This window comes from Dermochelys coriacea, chromosome 22, assembly GCF_009764565.3.
Source record: "Dermochelys coriacea isolate rDerCor1 chromosome 22, rDerCor1.pri.v4, whole genome shotgun sequence".
NCBI lineage: Eukaryota > Metazoa > Chordata > Testudines > Dermochelyidae > Dermochelys > Dermochelys coriacea.
The window spans coordinates 11,016,595-11,040,072 of NC_050089.1; the positions used below are offsets into that span (position 1 = coordinate 11,016,595).

The 23,478-nt window shown below is 42.6% G+C and overlaps 1 protein-coding gene and 1 long non-coding RNA gene across 4 annotated transcripts in view; one reads left to right on the top strand and one right to left on the bottom strand.

Moving 5' to 3' along the window:
• The window catches only part of LOC119846599, a 204,894-nt gene that overhangs the window by 146,745 nt on the left and 34,671 nt on the right, over nucleotides 1-23,478 (top strand). The gene's annotated exons all lie outside the window — the stretch shown is intronic.
• Nucleotides 1-23,478, bottom strand: part of SORL1 (sortilin related receptor 1) — a 101,357-nt gene that overhangs the window by 5,672 nt on the left and 72,207 nt on the right. For 2 of the 3 annotated variants that reach the window (XM_038380420.2, XM_038380421.2), the window contains exons 31-47: nucleotides 21,442-21,597; nucleotides 20,605-20,754; nucleotides 18,675-18,803; nucleotides 16,591-16,717; nucleotides 14,766-14,935; nucleotides 13,880-13,992; nucleotides 11,505-11,609; nucleotides 10,290-10,362; nucleotides 8,288-8,370; nucleotides 6,908-7,004; nucleotides 5,727-5,911; nucleotides 4,353-4,472; nucleotides 4,085-4,249; nucleotides 3,126-3,300; nucleotides 2,437-2,543; nucleotides 1,075-1,267; nucleotides 524-736 (exon numbers count right to left, since the gene is read on the bottom strand). In XM_038380420.2, coding sequence (XP_038236348.1) covers nucleotides 524-736; nucleotides 1,075-1,267; nucleotides 2,437-2,543; nucleotides 3,126-3,300; nucleotides 4,085-4,249; nucleotides 4,353-4,472; nucleotides 5,727-5,911; nucleotides 6,908-7,004; nucleotides 8,288-8,370; nucleotides 10,290-10,362; nucleotides 11,505-11,609; nucleotides 13,880-13,992; nucleotides 14,766-14,935; nucleotides 16,591-16,717; nucleotides 18,675-18,803; nucleotides 20,605-20,754; nucleotides 21,442-21,597 — 2,361 coding nt within the window. The remainder of the gene's footprint in view (nucleotides 1-523; nucleotides 737-1,074; nucleotides 1,268-2,436; nucleotides 2,544-3,125; nucleotides 3,301-4,084; nucleotides 4,250-4,352; nucleotides 4,473-5,726; nucleotides 5,912-6,907; nucleotides 7,005-8,287; nucleotides 8,371-10,289; nucleotides 10,363-11,504; nucleotides 11,610-13,879; nucleotides 13,993-14,765; nucleotides 14,936-16,590; nucleotides 16,718-18,674; nucleotides 18,804-20,604; nucleotides 20,755-21,441; nucleotides 21,598-23,478) is intronic. The other variant, XM_043500806.1, reaches the window with a different exon arrangement.

Genomic DNA, 23,478 nt, shown 5'->3' on the forward strand with positions numbered 1-23,478 from the left:
GCATAGGGCAGAAACCCCAACACAGTAAGCTGCATGGAATTCTCAATTTATCTGACTTGGAAGAATGAAGTGGCTGAGTTGGGAGTTGAACCTGTGCTCCCATGTATCAAAAATGCCAAGAGATGGTAGATAAGAAGGGGGAAAAAGAATGAATCTGTCCACGCTCTGTACATCCTTCTTGGTCAGAGCTATGCATATGATGTGCCATGTTTGTGCATGGCTAAGAGGGCACAGTCAGTGGGGTTGCTCACATGCTGTACTGATTACATTCTTGTAGATGTCTGTGAGGGAGGCTGAGCCTAGAGCCAAAGGCAGATGGGACAGGAGCTGCAAATAATGCTGCTACAGCCACATGAAATTGTGCATTGCTTGGAGCTTGCTCCCAGAAACTGAAATGTGATCAGGAACTACAGTCATTTCAACAGCTTATCCACTATCTAGGTCAATTCATCAGGAGAGCTTCAGTGGATACAGATCCACAAACCTCTTATAAAATTTCAGGACATGGACTAGCGCTACTTACCTAAATCATCACCGGAAGAGAATATGGCTGACCCAAGGCGGGAGCTGTAGTGGCTATTTGCAAAGGCAGTGAAGCTGTTCTGTAGTCTTCTGTGTCTCATGTATAATACAACAAACCCTATCCCCACGGTCAAAAGCAATAGGAATAATATCGGGACCACGATGGCAGCTACATCTGTGGATTTACCAGTTTTAGACGCAGAGGCATCTTCACCTATGAAAGGGGGGAAAAACTGCCATTTGCAACTGCAGCTTTACAGAGTTCAGGTAACTGCTATGTATTCAGTTTCCTGAAGATCTGCCAGTGGAATAATGAATCTGCATGGTGTAAAATCACAATAACATTTAAATCCTGCTAACTGTGGTGATCTCCCTCTAGATGCCCTCTAGCAGAACACAAATATAGATTTTATTAACAATATTGTATTTCATTAAGTCCTTGGCCTGAAGAGCACACAGTAAAAAAAACAAAACAGCTTTTGTTCTCATATTTAAAAGTTAGTCTTTGATCATGTCTGGGTGAAGGCAGAAACACAATGAATGAAAACGTACCAGTTCCTAGTTCATCGTACAGAAGAGTAGCAGGCTCCCCACACATCTGTCCGCTATAAAGACATCTGGCCTGAACTGTGAATGAATAGTTGTGGCCTATCTTCAGGTTGGAAATTTTGAAGACGTTCTCTGTGGTGTTCCCAAGATAGGCTGTGATATTCATCGTGCTGTCAAACATGTGTATCTCGTAACCCTGATATACGGGGGGGTAGGGGGTGAGGGGGGACACAGAGAATAAAACCCAGATCACTCAGTTCTTCAACTAAATGAGCACTCCCGTTCAGGGCTTGCTACTTCTGACACCGTTTTAAACTTCTTTTTGCTAGTGAATTTAGCCCTGTTGATACCCCATTGACAGCAATAGTGCAAGCTTCCTTCAGGAAACCCTGTCAATAAGCTTCACCCCTGACCTGGAGAGACTAGTCTAGAACTGAGAGATTTCAGCCTCCATGGATTACTCAATGCTTAGCATCTCCCTGAAATTGCCGAAGAGGGAATGACACTTCTGTGACATGGACCCCCATCCACTAGGAACTAGACTGAGAGCACCAGTAATTCATTTCCCATAGATCTTCTATCAGTCTTTAGATACTAACACTTTTCAGGCACTACTTCTGTGGTGACCTACATGTGAAAGGCTCTGTGTCCTACTCCCATTCCCTTAGACGATTTGATTGCCCCATGTAGTAGAGATTTTCAGGAGGAGAGCGATGTCTTCAAAAGCCAATGGAATGGGTCTCGTATCATTAATGAATAAACAAAGCTACCTGCATGCAGGAGGAATATCAGGAAAACTTTGTGGAATAGGGTGTACTGCCCTTCTAATGACTTTATGAAGACATCCCTCCTAGGCCCGTGCTACTCCATTCCAGGTTTTCCTTGAACAATACCTGTAGGATGGGGATCTGGGTCAGTGAGGGGGAAGAACTGGCAAGGAGCCATCTGGAGTTCATTAAAAACACCAGAATGCTGACCCTAGCTCTGAGTCCTGAGGGTGGTGTTCCATGAGCAGGGAGGGTGGGTTGGAACTTGCCTCTCCCTTCAGTCTATCCTGGTTCCTGGTGGATCTAGGTGTCTCACCTCCAACAACAGGAAAGCAAGGCAGGTTGGGTAATGAAGTCTACTGGAACAGCTGTATTGCAGTGCTAGTGTGGGGCAAGGCATGCTGGGAAATAAGGGAGCTACTTCTCTATCTATCCACACACACACAGAGGCATGTATATGCATTTACAGACACGCACGTCAGTGTATTGTGTTCTCAAGCCATTCTGTAAAACGTCACCCATTTCACCTCTAACCAAACCAGCATCTTATTTAAAAATAAATAAATAAATAAAAACCAAAGCAACCCCTGGGACTTACCCGGCTTTCATTAAAATTACTTTCTTTCAAGGCTAAACTCTTCCAAAAAAGCAGAACGTGATCATTTTCTGTGATAATTTTTAAGGCATCTGGTGCAGAGAGTGAAACTGCAAATGGGGAAAATGAGCAAACACGTTCCTTATCAATAATGTCTCTGTTTTTAGAAACTGCACTAAACAAACTCACTACTGAGCATTTATATCTATCTATCTTCTATTCAGCACGGCATTCTGTGTACACTGACTTGATACACATAGGACTTGCACCATTGAAATCAATGAGAGTTTTGCAACTGGTATGAATAGGAGGGGCAGAGGCTTACTAGGTATTCTGTTTCCTCACTATGACAAAAAGGACATTTTTAATTCCTCCATTTAAGCAGGTGAAAAATTCCCTGCCTGCCACTTCACTGACTGCCCTCTATTAAAGGGCTGGGTTTTTTTATTGCTTTCCCTGGAAGTTGCAGGTGCTCAGTATCTCTCAGGATCAAGCCTCAAGTATGGAAGATGGACTGGATGACATAGGAAACAGAAGTCTCATACCAGATCAGATCAGTGGTCCATCTAGCCCTGGATCCTGCCTCAAACTATGGGCAGTATTGGGTGTTTTGGTGAAAGGTGCTAGGTTCCTCTAGTGGACAACCATGCAATAACCTGCCACACTATCCAATGTTAATACTCTTTCCTTACCTGTGGTAATTTTCATGCTTGATTCTTTGCTCATGTTTCCGAGCTGAACAATTATATGGTATTTTCCTCCTGGCTCCAGCTTTTTAATGGTGTATTCCACTGTGCTGTTACGGGTTTTCACCTTGTAGATTTTATCTGTTTTTTTAATTAAATCTTTTACTGCGACAGCATACAGCTGCAGGGAGGAAAGTGACACACAGTGAATGACGGAAGCTCCTACTTCCCATCCAGAGGCTGGTGATATAAAATGCCACTTAGCACACGAGATTTGGGGAAAGAACCAAATTTAACAAAGTCTTTTATGTGTTGGAAAGCTATAAAGCCAAATGGGATTTCAAACTTCTTATAGTACATTATTAGCAGCAGATAGACCAACACCCCAGAAAGCGATTTACTGACTCACTAAATCTAGCAGCTGAGGAATAAGATAATTTTTCTTTTTTTCAAATCTGCGCTTTGTGTTGTAGTTCAATGTAAAATAAAATCTTTTCCCATGTTTACATTCAATTTAAGATACCAGTTTTACAAGGATGATTTATAACTCTTGTATTATTATATATACAATAGTAATAACCCAGCTCTTTCATACCACTTTTCATTAGCAGATCAGCATTATTTCAAAGAGCTTTACAAAGGAGGTTGGCGGCATATACCCATTTTACAGATAGGGAAACTGAGGCACAGGGAGGTGACATCACTGACCCAGCCCGCCAATGGCCTAGGGCCTAATTCTGATCTGAATGCCCCTTTGCAAATGCATTGACTTCAGTGGAGTTAGTCCTGAGTTACCCCAAAGCATGTGAGATCAGAATCAGGACCATTAAGATGCTGAACGCTCTCCGTTAGTAGGGCTCTGATCTTGCAGTTAGAGTAAGTGTCTCCCAAATGAATTCGAAAGCATCTTTACAGAGTTGAATATCCTTTTCCAACAGCATAAGTCATGTGCGCAAAGGTATTACCATATCCTGGTCAGGCGAATCGTAGGGCGACTCCCACTTGATGACAGCAAATGTCTTTCTGGTGAGCACAGAATGCAGATGACGAGGGGGAAGCCTGTTGTCCGGTATCATCTTCACCACGATGTAGTCGGAAGGTGGTCCTTGGTACGGAGACATCACACGGACCTTAAAATGACAGCATGCTGGTTAATATCATGTCTTAAGATTTCAGTAGCAAACGTTAGTCCAAGCTGTGTGTGTGTGAAAAGTAAACAGAAAAGCAACCTACCAGAAACAGGTACTGCTCGTCCCTGTTCACGATCACAGTGATGTTGTGTAAAGCAGTGGTGGTGTTATGAGGGTTTCTATATAGTTCTAGGAACGATGTGGCATAGAAAACACCATAGACCTGTAGAGAAGAACAAAGAAGAGACTATTCAGCAGCTGTGCTCTGCAGCTGTATGGATACAACCTACCAAATGACCCAGACTGTGTGATGAAATCTAAGGACATGTATTACTGTCCAGGACAAAAGAGGTGCTGGAAATTTAGCATGTGGCACAGCCTCCCTCTCTTTGAATCTATAATGACCCAATGTCACAGCGTGGTGTTTTATTTTGGAGTGGAGGTGTTCCTGTCCTTTTGAGGAGACAAAACACTTTGGTCCAGACCAACTAGGGTCATGAAAGGTCCCATGAAACCTCTGATAGATTGAGGGAGTTAAATGTGTATATTTCAGTTGTCCATGTTACAGCATAGACATCCACAGTCTAACTAAATTCCCTAGCTGGATGCTGCCTTCTTCACTCCCTGTCTTAACTGCTGTGCGCTGCTCTGCCTCTGGTATCTACCAAGGATGGCCATATAGCCTTACAAAGACCTCATCCACTTTAGTTAATTATATTCGAGATTGCATATGGTGGTACGGTGAACCTAATCACAGCCCGCAGAGCAGTGATACTCAGACCTCAGTGATTCCCGAGCCAAATTAGTAATCAACATTACCCATAAGAGCCACTGTCGCATGAATTTGCTGTTTCATTTACTGTACTACTAGACATTCATATTTAAATAGTGCGAAAGGGGAAATATTTAGCTTAGCTATTTATATATACATAAAAATAAAAACTAAATATATATATTATTCTCACAGCAAAATGACTGACCAAGGATTCTTATTTTATCAACTACAATTGGTTAATGACATAAAAAAAGCATTCTGATTGGTTAACAACTTAGATTGATTAATAATTAAATCACACCGTGTTTTAATATCATGCGCTGCAAAGAACCACAGGAGACACATTAAAGAGCCACTCGTAGCTCACAAGCCTCAGTCTGAGCATCGCTGATTAAGAGGCCAGGGGCCTGTTGTGTTAGGTGATGGGCAAATACCTGAAACAAAGACAGTCCTTGCCCCAAAGAGCTTACAATCTAAGAGGATACTTGATGTGATTTGCATCATTTTTCAGACAAGTGTTTTGCAGAGTCCATGATGCAAATCACTATAAATGGTGCAAAGTTCACCACGCTTTTCCTAGGGGATGGGACTGGATGTCCACACAAGCCTATCAAACAATTCTGTTCAAATGGCTTATGTCCTGAGGTTCCAAGGCTAAACCGAAGACAAGTCATGACTGGTAAGAAAAGAATGGAGCCTTACGACATTCCTCGGTCCGGTCCAGTTACACTCCACAGCAGTCTGATTGATGGCTTTGGCTTTGAGGCTTGGCGACACGGGTCTCGTACCGCTGGTCACAACATGTGCAAAAGACAAAGGGCTGTCACCCAGTGCAGTCTTGGCCCAAGCAGAAATTTCATACGGTGTGTGCGCTGTCAAATTACCAACTGAACAAGAAGAGAAAGTTGAGCCATTTCGTTAAGCGAATTATTTATAATCACTTGGACAGTAGATGAATGCTTTAATAAATATTAAGCACTAATACACAGTCACCTGGCCATTTGTTTTCTATGTTCATTCATTAGGAGTCATTTTTTATTACAGTTGCACCTAGGAACATGTCACTTAATCAAAACAGTTGTTTTACTGGGATGACAGTAAATGGAAATGATTTCTCCTTAACTGATTAGCAGGGACACATCTGATTAGCTTCAGTGATGCTTTGACCCAATGCTGAGAAGGTACGAATTTCTAAGCTGCAGTCTTAATATGAAGGTAAAATGTTCAACCTCATCTAGCCAATCTGGGCTTTTAGACATCTAAGTTGCTTAAAATACACCGGCAAATACTCATGGGGTGCAAAATTGCACCTCCTTTGCTCATAATTTGTGTCCACAACAGGAGCCAGTGTCTGAAAATCTGGCTCATCATCTGGCATTTTCTGCAGATCTTTTTTTTTTTGTTTGTTTCCACTTGTGTTTAATCCTTCCTCCTTCCCAGAATGATTCAATTGTGTATTGGCAGGGGAGAACAGAGCCAGCAGCAGAGCCTGTGCCGAACTCTGCACATCCATGGGTGCATGCTCCCACTGTGGCAGTGCAGAGCAGTGCAAGGGGGAGGAATGAGGGTATGGGTTCATGACCACCCCACTGCAGTGGCCATAACCCCATGTAAAGGAAAAGGGCAGGGGCTACACGTGCCAATATCGCTCTGAGGCTGGTGGCTTCATCCCAACTTACCTGGGGTTTTCACAAAGGTCAAGGATTTGCAGCCCAGCCCTGAAATCCCTTGCTCACAGGAGTAATTCCTACTTACATGATTAATCATCCTAAGCTAAGGACTGCTCAGTTGAGCCTTATTTGCAGGACAAGCCCTGAACCCCCCAATGCCAAACTGCTCATCGGGATATCTGAAGGCAAGATAGCTCCAGCTACAGGTTTTACCTGTTTGTGCTGACTTTTCGCCATCTAGGAACAAAGTCCTTTTTTCTTGCCTGTGGGTATCGAAGGTCCAGAAGAAGTTCACAATATAACCATTCACCTGTCAAGGAGCAACACCACAGAGAATGGATGATCTGTTTGTTATGCTATTTTTATATGCTATTGAATGAAAGTTTAAGTCTTCATATTATATTTTCTGTAACAACTAAGGGACCTGGTTTAGTCAAAAATGGAGTTTATTTACTCTCCCCATCCACTATCTCTGGGTTTCTTAATCCATTCCCCGTCTTTCCTCCCCTAAGGTTCAGAGGCACTATAATAGAGGAGCATCAGGGAAACCAGACTGTGGAAAAAGGGCTGAGTGTTTTTAATAGAGCTGGTTGGCAATTTTGGTCAGAAAATGTTGATTTGTTGAAACCGGAACTGCAAGAAATCGTCTGTTTCGCCGAATCTCCCAAATCAAAATTAAAAAAAAAAAAGTTTTGAAATGAAAAGTTTTCACTTTTTGATTCAAAATATTTTTGTTTGAAAATATTAGTTAATTTATACTTCTAAGAAGTTATTTCAATACCAAGTTTTTGTTATTTTTTAAAACAATTGACCCAATCTGAAATGTGTTTTTCAGATTATTAGTTGATAAAATTTGTTGATATTTTGACTTTTCGCATCCCAAAACAGGACAATTTCTACCCCCCCGAAATCTCACTCTAGCAGGCTGGGAAAACCATTTCCCTGTCATTTTTAATGGTGAAGGCAAGGGAAAGCTATTTTTTGTTCTTGCTTTGCTGGCTTGTTGTTATTAGGATTCCAACACATACAAATATCTATCAAACAATTCACAGCCCATGCAATAAATGCAGGTGCCTTCGTTGTGTTCTGAGTGAAGACTGATTATACAGGATAGAAAAAAAGCCCCACTTCTCTGTCTTTCCCTAGTGCTCATCTGAAACTCTCCAGGAAACGCCTACCTCAGGTAGACCCACCTTCTCACATGAGATGAACTGTGTTAGCCCGCAGCATAAGTAAATGTCATTACTTCTCTAAATTACAAGGCATACATAATTCTACCAGCATCCTCTGCCTTTGTATGGGAGCTGGGAACCCTATCATTACATGGTAAATACCAGACTGAAGCAAGGTACTTACACATTAAGTATTAAATAATTCTTAAAACAAAAACCCCAAACCCTCAGTGACAGTATATTTGTTTTCTAATCAGGTGATTTGCTTGAGGACAGGATTATTTTTGGCCGAACAAGTCTCGGACTGTCGTTCTCGTTCATGTTTGCAGTGTTGTTGCAGCCATGTTATATCCTGCCAAATATTTGTGACTCTGATCTAGCTCCCTCTGCTCTAGTTATAGTCAGGAAGTTCAAACTTTACCTTAATGTTAGTGTCCACTTTCAGGGTGAAACTTATGGAGTTTTCATTGCAACTCTCAATACGGATGGTAGGCGGTGGGATAACTGAAGGGAAAGGAAGAAACAGACATGAATTAAACGCCAAAAACATAAAACACAATCCTATCTTTATGGGGCTGGATAAATGCAGATTTTCAGTTACTAACTATCATGAAGGTTTTTTCCAAAAAAGAGTTTCCCCATCGATAAAAGTTGCTAGAATCTTTCTAGCACCCATCATTGCTCCTACAGGAACCTGTTGGAGTAGCGTGCCGACACTTGGAAGGTATATCTTAAAGGGAAGTTACTGTTTTAACCTGGGGTTGTTTAAATGCAAGGGATCCTATACACCAGGTCATCCTAAAATACAGCCCTAGGCTTCCCTGTCTTTCTAACCACAGGATGAAGACAGAGTGGATCGGATGTAGGTTTTTTATTGCTTGTGAATTCAAACGAGCAATTATTTGCTCTTGCAACTCCTGAAGTAAATGGCACAACTCCCACTGACTTCAATGAAGCAGAATCAGGATTGTATTGAGAAAGATATAAATATCACTAACACATTTCTTCCAAGAGGCCCCAAGGCCTTGGCCCTTCCCTTGAAGGAAAGTTTAATAAAAGCAGGATGCATGGCAAACACCTCTGTTCGAGTCTTATCATCTTACTTCCCATCTGCTGCCCTAGTGTATTTGTTTAGATTGCTATTATGTCCCCTAGGTGTTGTAAAATATCCCGCCCTTTCCTACAGCAGACGATAGGCAAACTGTCCTCTCTGCTACAAAAAGGCCTAATTGTGGAAGGAAAGATAGACTTCTGCTTCCAAATGTATTAAGACAAGACATGATGGGGCCAGTACTTTAGAGCAATGGGTAAAGAGAGGAGAATGAGGTTAGAAAAAGCAGAGTTGGTTGAAAAATTCAGATGAAAAAAATGCAGATGAAAATTGTTGCAATTTATTCCTCCTCTGTTTTCCCAACTAGTTCTAACAATTAGTTACTGGTTGCTCTTCATGTTACCAAGGATACTGCATTTTCAGTAGCATCCTTTCCTCTTCTCTGGCTTTGTTACAATGGGGAGAGAGCACTTAGGGCTTGTCTACATTACCCCCTCCAGTGTAGACCAGGCCTTAGATCTAACAAGTTAATGCTGAATTTTTAAAAAAGGACACTGTCGGCAATTTAGGGATGAAAACGTATGTTTTATTTCAAAAAAGTTGATATAAAACTTGATAATTTAAATGATTTCATGATTTAAAAAAATGCCACAGAAACAGGGTTTTGTTGTATTTAAACAATATCTGTGATCTAACCATTGCAACCTTGTTCTAAAAAAAATGCCACAGAAACAAGGTTTGGTTGTTGTATTTGAACATTACCCTGCAATGTCTGCAATCTAACCACTGCACCCTTGTTCTAATGCATGGGATCCTGAATGAAACTGACTCGTCTACGTTGACAAGCTACATGAAATACAGAAGGCAAAATCAACAGAGCCTAACCCCAACCAAATAGATTTTAAAAGTTCTTCAGTATAAATAACCAAATGATTTATTAGTAATGGGAGTATGGAATTTCATTGTCTAGAGCTATGATTTTTAATTTGACAGTCTACGTTCTTTTTAAGGTTTCAGAGTAGCAGCCGTGTTAGTCTGTATCCTCAAAAAGAACAGGAGTACTTGCGGCACCTTAGAGACTAACAAATTTATTTGAGCATAAGCTTTCGTGAGCGACAGCTCACTACATCTGTAGCTCACAAAAGCTTATTCTCAAATAAATTTGTTAGTCTCTAAGGTGCCACAAGTACTCCTGTTCTTTTTAAGGTGTAAATGCTATAGCTCCTCTTAATACAAAATACAGCAAATTCAGTACAGATATTAAATCACTAAGGAAAAGACAGAAAACTACAATTCATGCTAATGCTTATGTTCAAGTTTTTTTTCTGTGTTGTCCGAGTCCATTTAAACTGAAACCCAGAAAAATGTTTACCTTTGCCTTTCATGGTGGTTATGGATTTGGAATCACTCCAGTTTCCTACGCCCCGACTAGTTACTGCAGCAACCTTTTTCAAATTAGAAGGTGAGTTAAAATTTTATAATGAGAACAATGAATGAGTTTAGAAAAGGGTTATTAGTGCAGTGGAACTGATGAAAAATAGACTTTGAAACAAAACACAACAGCTTGTTTAATGACTTGGTAATATAAGGTTTGTGAACAGAGATAAAGCAGAGCTGCTTACAGTTAATTAAAGTAATCTATTGAGATACACTGCAGATAACAGACAATGGCGAGATCTTTACAAAAAAAGCATGTAAAGTAAGGGGGGCTGGAATAATTCTGCCCAGTATAACCTAGCACAACTCCCATGAAATCCATGCTGGCAGCAGTTTTGGCCCCAACAATTTATTAGAAAGTGTCCTGTATACAGAAGTGATAGTGCATATATTAAAAGGTACCCACTTCTTGCACACACATGGGATTATACAAGTAACAGTAAGAATAACTTTGATTCATAAGGGTTGTATCCTGCTATCTGAATTGCCATTAATATCAATGAGAGTTTAGCATGTGGAAAATTGGCAAGTTAAGGCTGTACTCTTCGCAGTGTTCGCTTTGCAGGCTTGCCTCTCAAACTCAAATTCTATCTGATTTTAATCTAGCCTTTAGCCCTCCCTAGCATCTCTCCTGCCCCATCCCCAACCTAGAAATATAGGGCTGGAAGGGACCTTGAGATGTCATCATTACTTGCTGTCCTACCATCAGTGGACAGAAAACAACTGATCACAGTCCTCTTTACAACAGCCCTTAACATATTTGAAGACTGATATGAGTTCTGTTTCTTTCTCCCATGATACAATTAGAGCCAAATCTGTCTCTGACCTATATCCTGTGCAACCAAAGTAACTTCAGAATTGTGCCATCCGTGGATGACATTTAGAACTGCAACCTGGGTTTCTTGGATGGGGTGCAAATCTAAGAACAGAATTTGATCCTTTACTTTTGCCTTTTCTTGTCAGTACACAATGAAGGAGTCCACAAATGTGCTGGCCTTCTATGTACTTTTAGCAATACAGTGTCTTAACTTGCCACAGTGGCACTAGTCTGTCAGTTAACTCAGTGCAGTACTCAGATCATACAGTAAAAGAAAACCCACTTGAGAATGTGTGCAGTACACCTAGAATCACCGGCTTTGAAAATACTCACTCTTAGGGTGTATAATTTGTTGACCTGCAAATTCTCAATCTTGGTATAGTTCTTACTGGCTCTAAGTGAGGACCACTCCTTGGAACCATTTCTACTGTATTCCACCTAACAGGGTGAAAAGAAGAGATCGGAGGGTCACAGTCAACAATACAAAAGGGTGGGATGGGGGATGGATGGGTAGCTAGCTTTAAAGTACCATGGACCATTAAAATTACACAAGGGCCAGAACTCAAACCCTCAATCTGAATGCTCAGATCTGGGGTGGGACACAGCACACTTGTAATCAAAACCATGCAACATTTTCCCCGTCTTGTCTAACTCCAGAGATGGGGAGAGACTGTCTTTACAGTACTTGCTATGTGGAACCCTTTCTGCAGAGTATAGGGATCCATGGCTGCATTTCTCCTATGAGAAAGTGGATGGAAGATTCCACTCTGCTCCACTGTACCCAAAGGCAGAACCTGGTCTTTATCAATGATCAACAAGGCTATTCATTCAGGGGCCCCATCAAGCACCTTAATATAATTGATTAAAGAACTAATACAAGCTTCATCTTACCAGCTCTGACAAGTATAAAGGTTGGATTTATTCTGTGTTTAGGAGACAGGTGCATCTTAAAGTTGCCAAGTTTTTTGAACTATTATTTTTTATCATAGCCTAACTCAGGGGTAGGCAAACTTTTTTGGGCCGAGGGCCACATCTGGATGGGGAAATTGTATGCAGGGCTGGGGAAGGGGGTTGGGGTGCGAGAGGGAGTGCAGTGTCTATGAACGGGCTCAGGGCAAGGAACTGGTGCAAAGGAGGGGTGCGGGCTGTATGAGGGGGCTCAGGGCAGAGGGTTGGGGTGCAGGGTGCGATGGGGCTCAGGGCAGGGAGCTGAGGTGCAGGAGAGGTGCGAGGTGCAGGCAGGGAGTTGGGGGATGGGGTACAAGAGGGGTTCAGGCTCTGGCCCAGCGCCGCTTACCTAAAGTGGCTCCGGGGTGGCAGCGGCATGCCCCGGGGCAGGGCAGGCTCCCTGCCAACCTACCCCAGCCCCACACTGTGTCGCTCCGGGAAGCGGCCACACCATGTCCCAGTGCGGCCCCTGGCGGGGGGCGCCCACAGGGCTCCACATGCTGCCCTTGCCACTCCTCCAGGTACCTCCCCCGAAGCTCTCATTGGCCACAGTTCCCCATTCCCGGCCAATGGGAGCTGCGGGAGGCAGTGCCTGGAGGCAAGGGCAATGCACGGAGCCCTCTGCCCCCGGGGCTGCAGGGATGTTGTGCCGAACACTTCTGAGAGAGATGCGGGGCCTTCGGCACTACGGGGGGCAATCCCACGGGCTGGATCCAAAACCCTGAGGGGCCGGATCCGGCCCGTGGGCTGTAGTTTGCCCACCCCTGGTCGAACTGAAAGCAAAAGGAATCCACCCCACAAAAACAGGGACAATCACGGTCTGCCCATATGTCTCTAATAAATGCAGACGACTTTCTTACATTATTAAATCTGAACTGGAATTTCAGTGACTATGTATAGAAGCGATTTTGCCTGAGCTCCCCCAATAAAACTCAATTTTCCATCGTCCGCACCTCAAAATCATTTATTCATCTTCCTCCATATTATTGTAATGGACCTGGAAAAAAATATTTACATGATCTTTGCAATAACTGCACTGTATCTTCTGCTCCTGTTTCGACTCCGTCTCTCATCATTGAGAAACTAGCTAATTGTCAAAGAACACGCTCACAATCTAAATTAACTGAGCTGAAATTCATTCTAATCTCCAATTACTTGAATTGTAAGCTCTGTGAGGCAGGGACCATCTTTCTGCTCTATGTTTCTACAGTGCCTAGCACAACAGGATCCTTGTCCATGACTAGGGCTCCCAGGTGCTAGACTAATACAAGTAATTAACTGTAATAGTTCAGGAAAACATTTTAGCATATGTTTAAATCCCATTGATTTAAATAAGATTCAATCAATGCTTACAATTGAACATGTGCTTAAGTGCTTTGCTGAATTGGGACTTCTGTGCAAAGGGGCTCACACAGGCCGTGTTAAGGGCTTGAGTTGTGCTGAATCTTCCTGCAGATGGTATGTATATGCACGGGGGGGGAGGGAGGGGGGCGAAACATACCTCTGGCCACTTCAGTCTCACTTAAGTGCATAAAACAGGCCTCTGTGGAACTTAAGGTGATGCATAGGCCTTGCACAGATGTGATTTTCATCATGAGTGAACAGCTGCAGATAGTTTTGTTCAGAAGGGTCAAATTCCCAGAGCCAAAACCACTGATGCCCTTTGCAGTGAGGAAGGAATCCTTCCTTCTGCTGCACATGCAGGGCTCCCATTCAGCTTTGGGTCTGGAATGAGGAACAAGTGGCAGAATAATACTTACGATGTACTCTCGGATCATGCCGTGGGCATACATGGGCGGAGCCCAGTGGGCGATCACCACGCCTTCCACCTCTTTCTTTAGGGACAGCTGAAGATGAAGGGGCGGATCGGGTACTACCAAAGAAACAAGTGAGTTAGGGACAGACTGACCACAGGGATCTGTTCATCAGAAGCATAAGGGGAAAAAAGTAAAGAACAAGTGTCCAGATATTAGTGAGCAGCTTATTCCCTACTGGAGCTTGGTCACACCATGGAGCCAGTGGGCGCGGTCAATATAAAAGCGCACCCTTCCCATGGATCCTCAGCCAGCAGTGTGCCCTCAAAAGAGGCAACTAACAACCTATTGCTCATGGGAAGTGGAGACCCACATATGGTAGGCTGCCTTCTGTGTGCAGATCTGCAGGGAGAGGATCCGGATTCTGAATGTGCACCACTCATCCCTTAGAGATGCTGTAACTAGAGGGTGCAATCTGGCTCCAGTGGAGTCAACGGGGGTTGTTCTGTTGACTGCAATGAAGCCAGGATTTTGCCCAATGTGGTCAGCATCAAACTTTATTTTGTACCTTTCCCTACCCCCACCCCCAAAAAAAGCACAGATAAAATGGAGGAATATCACTGTATTCCCTCCACAGAGCTCTTCACGGCACTGTAAGAGATGAATTTCCCAGGAACACCTTTGTTTTGGGTAGATCCTTGAATCAGTGGAATTATTAAAATTTACCCCAGTTGAGGCTCTGTCCCCTTGCCTTCTGCAAAAAGTTGTGGGATGCTATTCAGAAAGCACGTCTCCACCTTCCTTTTGTGGAAGCACAGTGCTGTGGCTACTTGACGGATTAGAAGTGTTACATATCCAGGAACTTAGAACAGAACATGCAAAGACCACTTACAGCCCTCCGGCGTACGCAGAGTGATAAAGTCATTGGTGTTGTACACTTTGCTGAGGCACTGGACCTGAACTTTGACCTGATAGGTGCAATCTGGCTTGAGGACTTTTAAGACACTGTTTGTTTTGTTACTGTGAGTTTCTAAAGTTTTCCAAATGCTTTCGCCAACCATCCTGTGGGAGAGAATAAAACCACTTATCTCAGGAAGTATTTCAGTATCCAGAGGTGTCAGCTTGTTCTAAGAGCACCCATCATCTAATGACACTTTAAAGGCCTGCTTAAAGGGATACTATTAACTTAAAGCTAGTCCACTTCAAAATATGAGTTAAAAGTCACTGAAAGTTTTACACTTGCCACTTTCTAAATTTTTTTACAACACTGCCTTAACTTCTTGACACTTTTTCTTTCATGGTAGCTCTGTGCTACACAAAGGCCTAAACAAACAAAAGGGGAAACTGACTACACACAAATGGCTGGAAGTTGAAGCTAGTCAAATTCAAGGGTCATGGTGGATTCTACATTACCGGCAGATTTTAATGTCACAACTGGCTTTTTTAAAAAGAGATATGATCTAGTTCACACATTAATCATTTTGGGGAAGTTGTACAGGATGTGTTATACAGGACCCCTGACTAGACTGTCACAGTGGTCCTTTCTGGCATTAGAAAGTATTAATTTAGAAAATGCTGGCAAATGCACAAGGTAAACAATCTGAAAAACACACAGACAAATAATTTTTCTGTAATCTCTTCTAGCTAAAGCCATTTCAAGTCTTGTTGGTAACAATAATAGGTAAAACAGAAATGAAGTTTTTAAGTTGACTTCACAAGGTGCTTAAGAGAGTGCCTGTCTACCTTTAAACCAGGGTGGACTGACTTAAAATGAAGTGATTTAAATTATCAATTTTAATGAACTTTTCCATTTGTACATCACTTATTTTCTAAAGAGCGGTGCATTCTCACTGGTTGATATAACCGTTTTGATTTGGTACATCTTTTTGCTATCCAGGGGGTATATATGTATAACTATATACATTTATTTAAGCAATTATATAGCTTAATATTTTCAGATTCTTATTTATTGTACATGTTAGTATGTTAGAAAATGGTAAAAGATATATTACTTATTTACTTGATACTTAACTTTTTGCTTATGATGAGGATGGTAACTAATTTAACACAAAATGGTATATACAAATATTTGTATTAAACAAAGCAGCCTTGCATATTTTGGATGCATAAACTTCCTTTATCAAAACATGTTTCACATTTACAACTAAATGATTTATTAAACAGAGGGGTTAGCTGTGTAGTCAGTTGATTAAACATTATTTCAGGTCAACCTGGGAAAATTTTCAAATATGCCTAAGTGAAAATGACTGGCCCTTAAGTGCCTAGTCTCACCAGAGCCTCTTGAAAATAAGAGAGTCTCCTTTGTTACTTAGGCTGAGCTATTGCACCTTATTTACAAAGCCTGACCTCAAAAGTTTTCCCCCATTTTCTTTGTATAGAAAAGCATCCTTTAACTCAAAGTTTTTGATAGAGGCTCATGGATTTATCATATTTATTTTGTATTAAAATTGTATTTAAATATTGTAAGCTATTATAATAAATTTAGGCCTTAATGTGTTTTGTATTAAATTCAGATTTCATTTTAAACAAAAACAATTTATAATTTAAATAACAAAATTAAAAAAAAATCTAATCTAAATTAAAGAATCACAGATTTTTATCTACCCTGCTTTTAAACATAAATAGTCACAATGAATTTAGGATTACTCGCATGCTTCATCCGATAAAAAAAAATAATCAAGATTTGTGAAATTTACCTGTAATAGACATTATACACACAGGCTGTTGAGGACATTTTTTTAGGTCGAGCCCATGTTAAAGTGACATCACCAGAGAAATCAGCTGTCCACTGGAGATTCTGGACTTTGTACACAATTGTGTCATCTAATCAGACAATAGCAAATACTATTTTAGAGAGGAAAATAAAAGCAGTGCTTTACAGAATGGGGGTAAAGGGTTACGTGGCACAATTAGTGCATAAAGCTGTAGACTGAAGCATACACTTAAATAATCAATGCCCATGGACAAAGCACCATCTGAAATTATTCAGAAGAGCAATGGTCCTGGATTGGCCCTTCTCACCAATCTGATCTAAGAAGTCACTTCTCTACTTGTGGAACACATCTAGGTCATGAATCTCTACGAAGTTTGTGAACTGTCCGGATCATGGACCTTTTCTGCATGCTTTTCTTTATAATGCCTATAACACAGAGGGAGGATGGCGAAGAAGGCTGGTCTTGGGGCCAAGGCAGTGAGACTCAGGTGATCTGGATTCTGTAGCTTGCTTTGCCGGAGTCTCCCTCTGTGACCTTGGGCCGGTCATTTAGTTTCTCTGTGCCTCAGTTTCCCCCCTTGTAAAAAGGAGGAAAATTTGCACTTCATTACCGCACAGACACGCTGGGAGGATCCATTCACTGATGTTTGTGGGACACGTGGATAATACAGTGCTGAGGGCTGCATAAGCGTCTAGACAGATAGCTGGTGCTAACCAGCAGTGTTCAGATAGTGTCATTTATTCCTTTAGGTCACTTGCTTCTTTCTCCTTATTGGAGAATGTGTGCGAGGCTCAGTGTCTGAGTAAGCCTGGCTGCCAATCAGCTCTACAGTTCGGCTGTGTGGAAGGTAGCGTGCTCTAGTGGCTGCAACAGGGGACTTGCAACCAGGATACATCGTTTCTAATTCTAGCTAGTGCCCTGCCCTTCTCTGTGCTTCACTTTCTCCATCTGAAACACATGAGGCTTAATCACTTGCTGTTCATTAAGTACTTTGAGATCCTCAGTTGGAAAGCCCTAGAAATATTATCAAAGCTACCCAATGTCTGGTAGTTCCACACTCTCCACTCGCTGCTCCTGTATGTGATCCCCTGCAAATACAACCCTCACCTATATCTGCAGGCCACCTTATTCCCCTTTATGTGCAATCTGTCGCGCTCTGTGTCCCACTTCCCCCCTGCCTCATTGCTCAGCTGCCAGGCCTCTAAGCTGTGGACTCCAGCTCCGCTCCCAGGGCCCTACGTAGCCCGCTGGTTTCATTTCCAGTTTATTAAGGAAACTAAACAGAGAGCTCTGATCTGCTCCTGATAGAGTTTCCTAATCAGCTGAAAATTAAACCAATGAGCCTGCCAGCCCACGGGGGAGGAGATGAAATCTCCCAGCACCAGGAAGTCTAGCAGAATAAAGCAAGGGTTTCTTGCCTCACTTCAGCATTCCAGCCCAGCTGTGGGTCTCAGTGGCTCCTTGGCCTCCAGTCTGGGCCGCTTCTCAGAATCAATATTTAATTAAAGAACTACAAACTGATTGATGTTCAGTACCCCAAGCAGTTTACTGGGAAAATGGCTGAATCTCACATCTGGGAAAAGACAGTGATCGATGTTGTTATTATCTACCCAGAACGGACCAGGACTTCCAATCAACGTGTAACACGTCTGGCTCCAGGGGTAATGATGGAGGGGAAAATTGAAAGTGGGGGAGCGAGGGAGCTTAGCTCTGTGCCTGTGCACTCAGGGATATGTTTTCAGAGCAGGACACAGTGGGCAAAATGCACCCACTTGTTGGCTGTGCTAATCAGGGAATGTCCTGTATTTGTGTGCCACTAAATGACTGTTATTTGCCTACGTCTGCAATTGCTGTAGATGCACTGAAGGAAATTATGTGTGTGGAAGCAGGAAGGGAGGTGTCTGATTGTGAGCAGGAGGGGAGATGGACCATACAACTGTGAACAAAGGAGGGTTGATCAAGGTGATTGTGAATGAAGGACAGGAACCTGTGAGACAATGTCTGTATTATAACGTGGTCTGTGCTATGGAAAACATGAGAACTTCCGTGATAGCGCATTTACTTACCGGTGCAGTTTCTCTCGTCGCTACTATCTGAACAGTCAAGAAATCCATCACACCGTTCTGTTGTCATGATACAGGCTTCCCCATCTTCACACTTATAACCATTCGGGCACGATAGTGTGCTGTGAGTAGCTGGAAGATGGAAAAGCACTGCATGATCCAAAGCAGGAGAACTCATTTACAAGTTTTCTGTCCGGAACATCTTGCACAGTGCTGTCAAGCACACCGCTAAACCGCAGCCATACTGAAATGCAGAGGTGGCCGCATCTCGTTCATAGGTAAAGTGATCCCAGTGTAGAATACGTAATTGTTATTGTTACTATGTCCATATTAGAATATCTTACTGAGATCTTTTGGGGTGAATGGCGTGACAGTGTCAATCACTAACCATGCTGGTAACTAGAGTGCTCTAGGAGGGTTTTATTTTGCACCCTGAGGTTAAGAAACTAATCTTCAATTATGCCAAACGGTAATTTAAAAAAAGCAAGTGATAAGTAATGGTTTTATTGTGAGCTTTTAGCATAAACACAGAAATTTTAATGCATCTCTCTATAGATGAAGGGACTGAGCTTAATTTTCAAATTTGGGAAGTTGAGGAAAAATGGGAGTCTGGCACCTAAAAAGGTGCCCATGTTTGTATGAGTCTCTAAGCCCAATTTTCAAACATTGAGTCAGATTTTCAAAAGTGTTCAGCCCCTAGCAGCTCCAATAGTTCTCTGAGCATGTCTGAAAATCTGGTGCTATATCTTTCTGTCTATACTTAAAAAGAAAAAGAGTACTTGTGGCACCTTAGAGACTAACAAATTTATTAGAGCATAAGCTTTCGTGAGCTACAGCTCACTTCATCGGATGCAGTTGACAGATTTCCACTCTATACGGCTAAATTCAGTGCCTTGCATAATGACAGGTTTCAGAGTAGCAGCCGTGTTAGTCTGTATTCGCAAAAAGAAAAGGAGTACTTGTGGCACCTTAGAGACTTACAAATTTATTAGAGCATAAGTGAGCTGTAGCTCACGAAAGCTTATGCTCTAATAAATTTGTAAGTCTCTAAGGTGCCACAAGTACTCCTTTTCTTTTTGCAACTACAGACTAACACGGCTGCTACTCTGAAACCTGTCTATACTTAATATATATATTCATATATATTTCCCCGCCGCGTGAATTCTGAATGTGACGTCTGCCTTTGTATTGTTTTCCATATCCTTATCACATTTTCACACTAGGCCAGCAAGAACTTGACAGTGCCCCAGTGAAGTCAATAGCAAAACTCCCAATGAGAGCAATATCACACTATGAAGCTATCAACTACCATCCTGTTTTAATTAATGTTTTCTGATCAACTCACATAAAATTGTCGGGGTATGATGTTATAAACCGACCCAAACCGAGTCTCTCTCAAAACTTATTTTTCCAATAGGAGGGAGGGACAGGCACCCAAGCATTAGTCTTTTCGCAACATACCCTTGCTATTTCTCTGATGTTAAAGCCATATAAAGAGGGCAGTCTTGTCTAGTGATTAGCGCAGTACGCTAAGTCACACAAACTGGGCTCTACTTCTTTTTCTGCCCTTGACTTGCTGTGTGAATTTGCACAAATCACTTCCTCTCTCTGTGCACATTTCCAGTTCTGCTCTTTGTCTACCTTGTCTGTAGAGATAATGAGCTCTATGGGGGCAAGGACCATCTCTCATTAACTATCTACAGCATCTAGTACCGTGATGCTCTAACCTATGCGCTACCATAACACTGCTAATAAATGTGTGTTTGTTTTTACATTGGTACTGCACTAAATGCATTACAATGCATTGTTCATTGCATACCACTAGCATGGATTCCACTTGCACTGACGCGATTTTCTGTGGTCTTTTCTTTGAAGAAAGCCTTGCTCCGAGAGAGCTAAAGCACTGCTCAGCCTGTGGGAAATGAGCACTTACGACAGTTCATTTCATCTGTGCCATCCTGGCAGTCTCTCAAACCATCACATCGCTTCCAGTTAGGGATGCACTTCCTCAGTTGCTGACACTCAAACTCAAACCTGCTGCACCGGCCAAGGGAGGTGGTGGAAGTCGTAGTTACGTTGACTACTGGAAACCACGAGAAAGAGGAAGAGAATAGTCAGCAAATTACACAAGCAGTAGCAGAACCCCCCACTGGGCAATGGCAATGACCGACAGACTGAGTTGTCTATTGGTTCCTCTAGTTCAGAATCGGTTCGCATCTCCCCACTCCACCAGATGGCAGCTGCTTCCTGTATAAAGAAGTAACTAAATCCACTGCTGCCTCCTTTATCCAAATCCTACATGTCCTAACCAGGGCCAGCTCCACTCACTCTTTCAGGGGTTACAGTGCAAAAGCTGGCCTGCTACTCTAAAGGCAACCTACAAATGGAGATGCTGGCATGTGCATAGGCTTCTAAGTCTGGAAAGGAACCAACCGCAGCATGCTCCCACCTGAAAGTCTCAGGTGTCTCTTCCTATACACAATCAGAGATTGTTATGGCTGCAAGCATGTAACCACCTAGTTTGAGCTGGGACAGAGATGTGTCTTCTAAGCAGCCACTGCTCCATGGCAAATATTTCCACTGATTCTCAGAACTCAGAGTGAGTGAGCCAAATTCTCCCCTGATACAAGTGGGTGCAACTCCATGTGAGTGAACAGATTGGCACCCTTTAACCCAGCATATACTTTGGCCCAAATCTTCAGGAACACATTTGCAGGGAATAACCACCACTGCGTGTAAAACGAAGCGGCAGGGGAGGAGAAAACCTTACATAAAGTAGGGCAGGCTTCCTCATCTGAGCCATCTGTGCAGTCCTGATATCCATCGCAAGCCCAGCTGTTCATGATGCAGGCGCCACTGTTGCAACGGAAGTGGTTAGGTAAACACGTCGCTGGGGCAGATGTCGTAAAGGGAAGGATCTGTGAACCTAAAAATAAACCAGTGAGAGTTGAACTTACTGGACATGTTCCTACGAATGATTATGTGCTAAAAGCTTTTTCTGTTCCTAGGAGACTGAAAGGCAAAATCCCAGGACATCAGTTGGAAAAGGAGGAGGATGGGGAATATGTCACAAGCACAGTGTTTTTATTCTAACAGCACAAAGCTGGCTCCGAGAGCCAGACCTAAACTTAAAACAAAGCTGCAGTCAAAGGACAGGAACCCGAGGGTGAAAACACAGTGATGCATCTTACTGACGTGTTTTTTAAAGGGTAGCACCACTTTAAGCGCGGGAAGGTGCACAGTGATTACAGTGAGCTTTGTACCCTCGGTCCCTGCAGGATGCAGACTATTCTACTGCTCCCTAGGTTTCCTGCAGACATTTCCCTGTAGCAGCTTCCAATATACATGGGCCCGCTCCTATGCGCCCTCCCCATAAGTGGATACAGACAAGCCACAGCCTGGTCAACACAGAGAACTCCAGTAGGTCAACATAGGACAAAGTATGCATTCTGGCTCAGCACAGAAACCTTCTCCACATGCTAAAGCCATGGTCCCGCAAATCAGATCTACCTGGGAGGACCCTTATATAATCCCGAGGTTCCACTAAAATCAAGGTTTTTCCATGAACAGATCTGATTTCAGCATTGGGGCCTTGATCAAGACAGCTCAGATGCCTTGTTGACCAGATAAAACGGTCAGGAAAAGGTGAAGGGCTTACCTGTCTGTCACACAACTTAGCAGGGGATTTAACGGAAGGGTGTGCTTTCCTCCTAGCAGGAGAAATAGGCAAGGAGAAGACCTCTACAGACTGCAGGCCAGGTGGGGAAGGGGAACTGTTTTGATGTTACTCGAGTTTTCAACTTAACCAATATTGTGCCTGAGGGAAGGAGCTGTAACGGACACAGAGACCACCAGCTGACACGACAGCACGCAATCCAAAGAGGCCGGTCTACATGCCGCATGTGTGCCGATTTCACTAAATCTGTTTAAAAACCAATTCAGTTAACTCTGTGCAGCCTCCTATTGTGAACGTGCTCAAACTGGTTTAGGTGCATCCACGCTAGGGAACTGCATCTATTTAACTACCCTGGTTTCTAAACAGATTATGTGAAATGGGTGCACATACTTGTCTGTAAACCACGCTAAAAGATTCTCTGCTGGACAGGAAGCTTCTGTACCATTTATTTAAACAAACATACTGTGTAAAAATGAGTCAGGGTACTTTTGTTTTGTGCTACGATCAATGTAAAACATGGAACTCGCTGCTTGAACAAGGCAATTATAAGGACTCAGCAGAGGGCTAAGTGCTACAACTGTGATGTATCAGCTATTTTAAAAATGAGTGGTTAGATAGAACATAAAATCATCACTGATAAAGTCTCCAGATGACACAGAGATTCAGGGAGTGGTAAATAAGGAAGAGGACAGGTCACTGATACAAAGCAATCTAAATTGCTTGGTAATCTGGACACAAGCAAACAATATGTGTCTTAATAGCTAAACGTAAAATTATACATTGAGGAACAAAGAATGTAGGCATACTTACAAGAGGGGAGACTCTATCCCGAGAAGCAGTGACTGAAAAAGACTTGGGGTCATAGTGAATAATCAACTCTCATTGTGAAGCTGTGGCCATTAAGGCTAAGGTGTGATCCTTGGACATATAAACAGGGGAATCTCGAGTAGGAGTAGAGGCTATTTTACCTCAGCATTTGCCATTCATGCGACCACTGCTAGAATACTGTGTTCTGTTTTGGAGTCCACATTCCAGAAGGATGTTGATAAATTGGAGAAGGCTCAGAGAAGACCCATGAGAATGATTAAAGGATTGGAAAACATGCCTTAGAGAGAGAGATTCAAGGAGCTC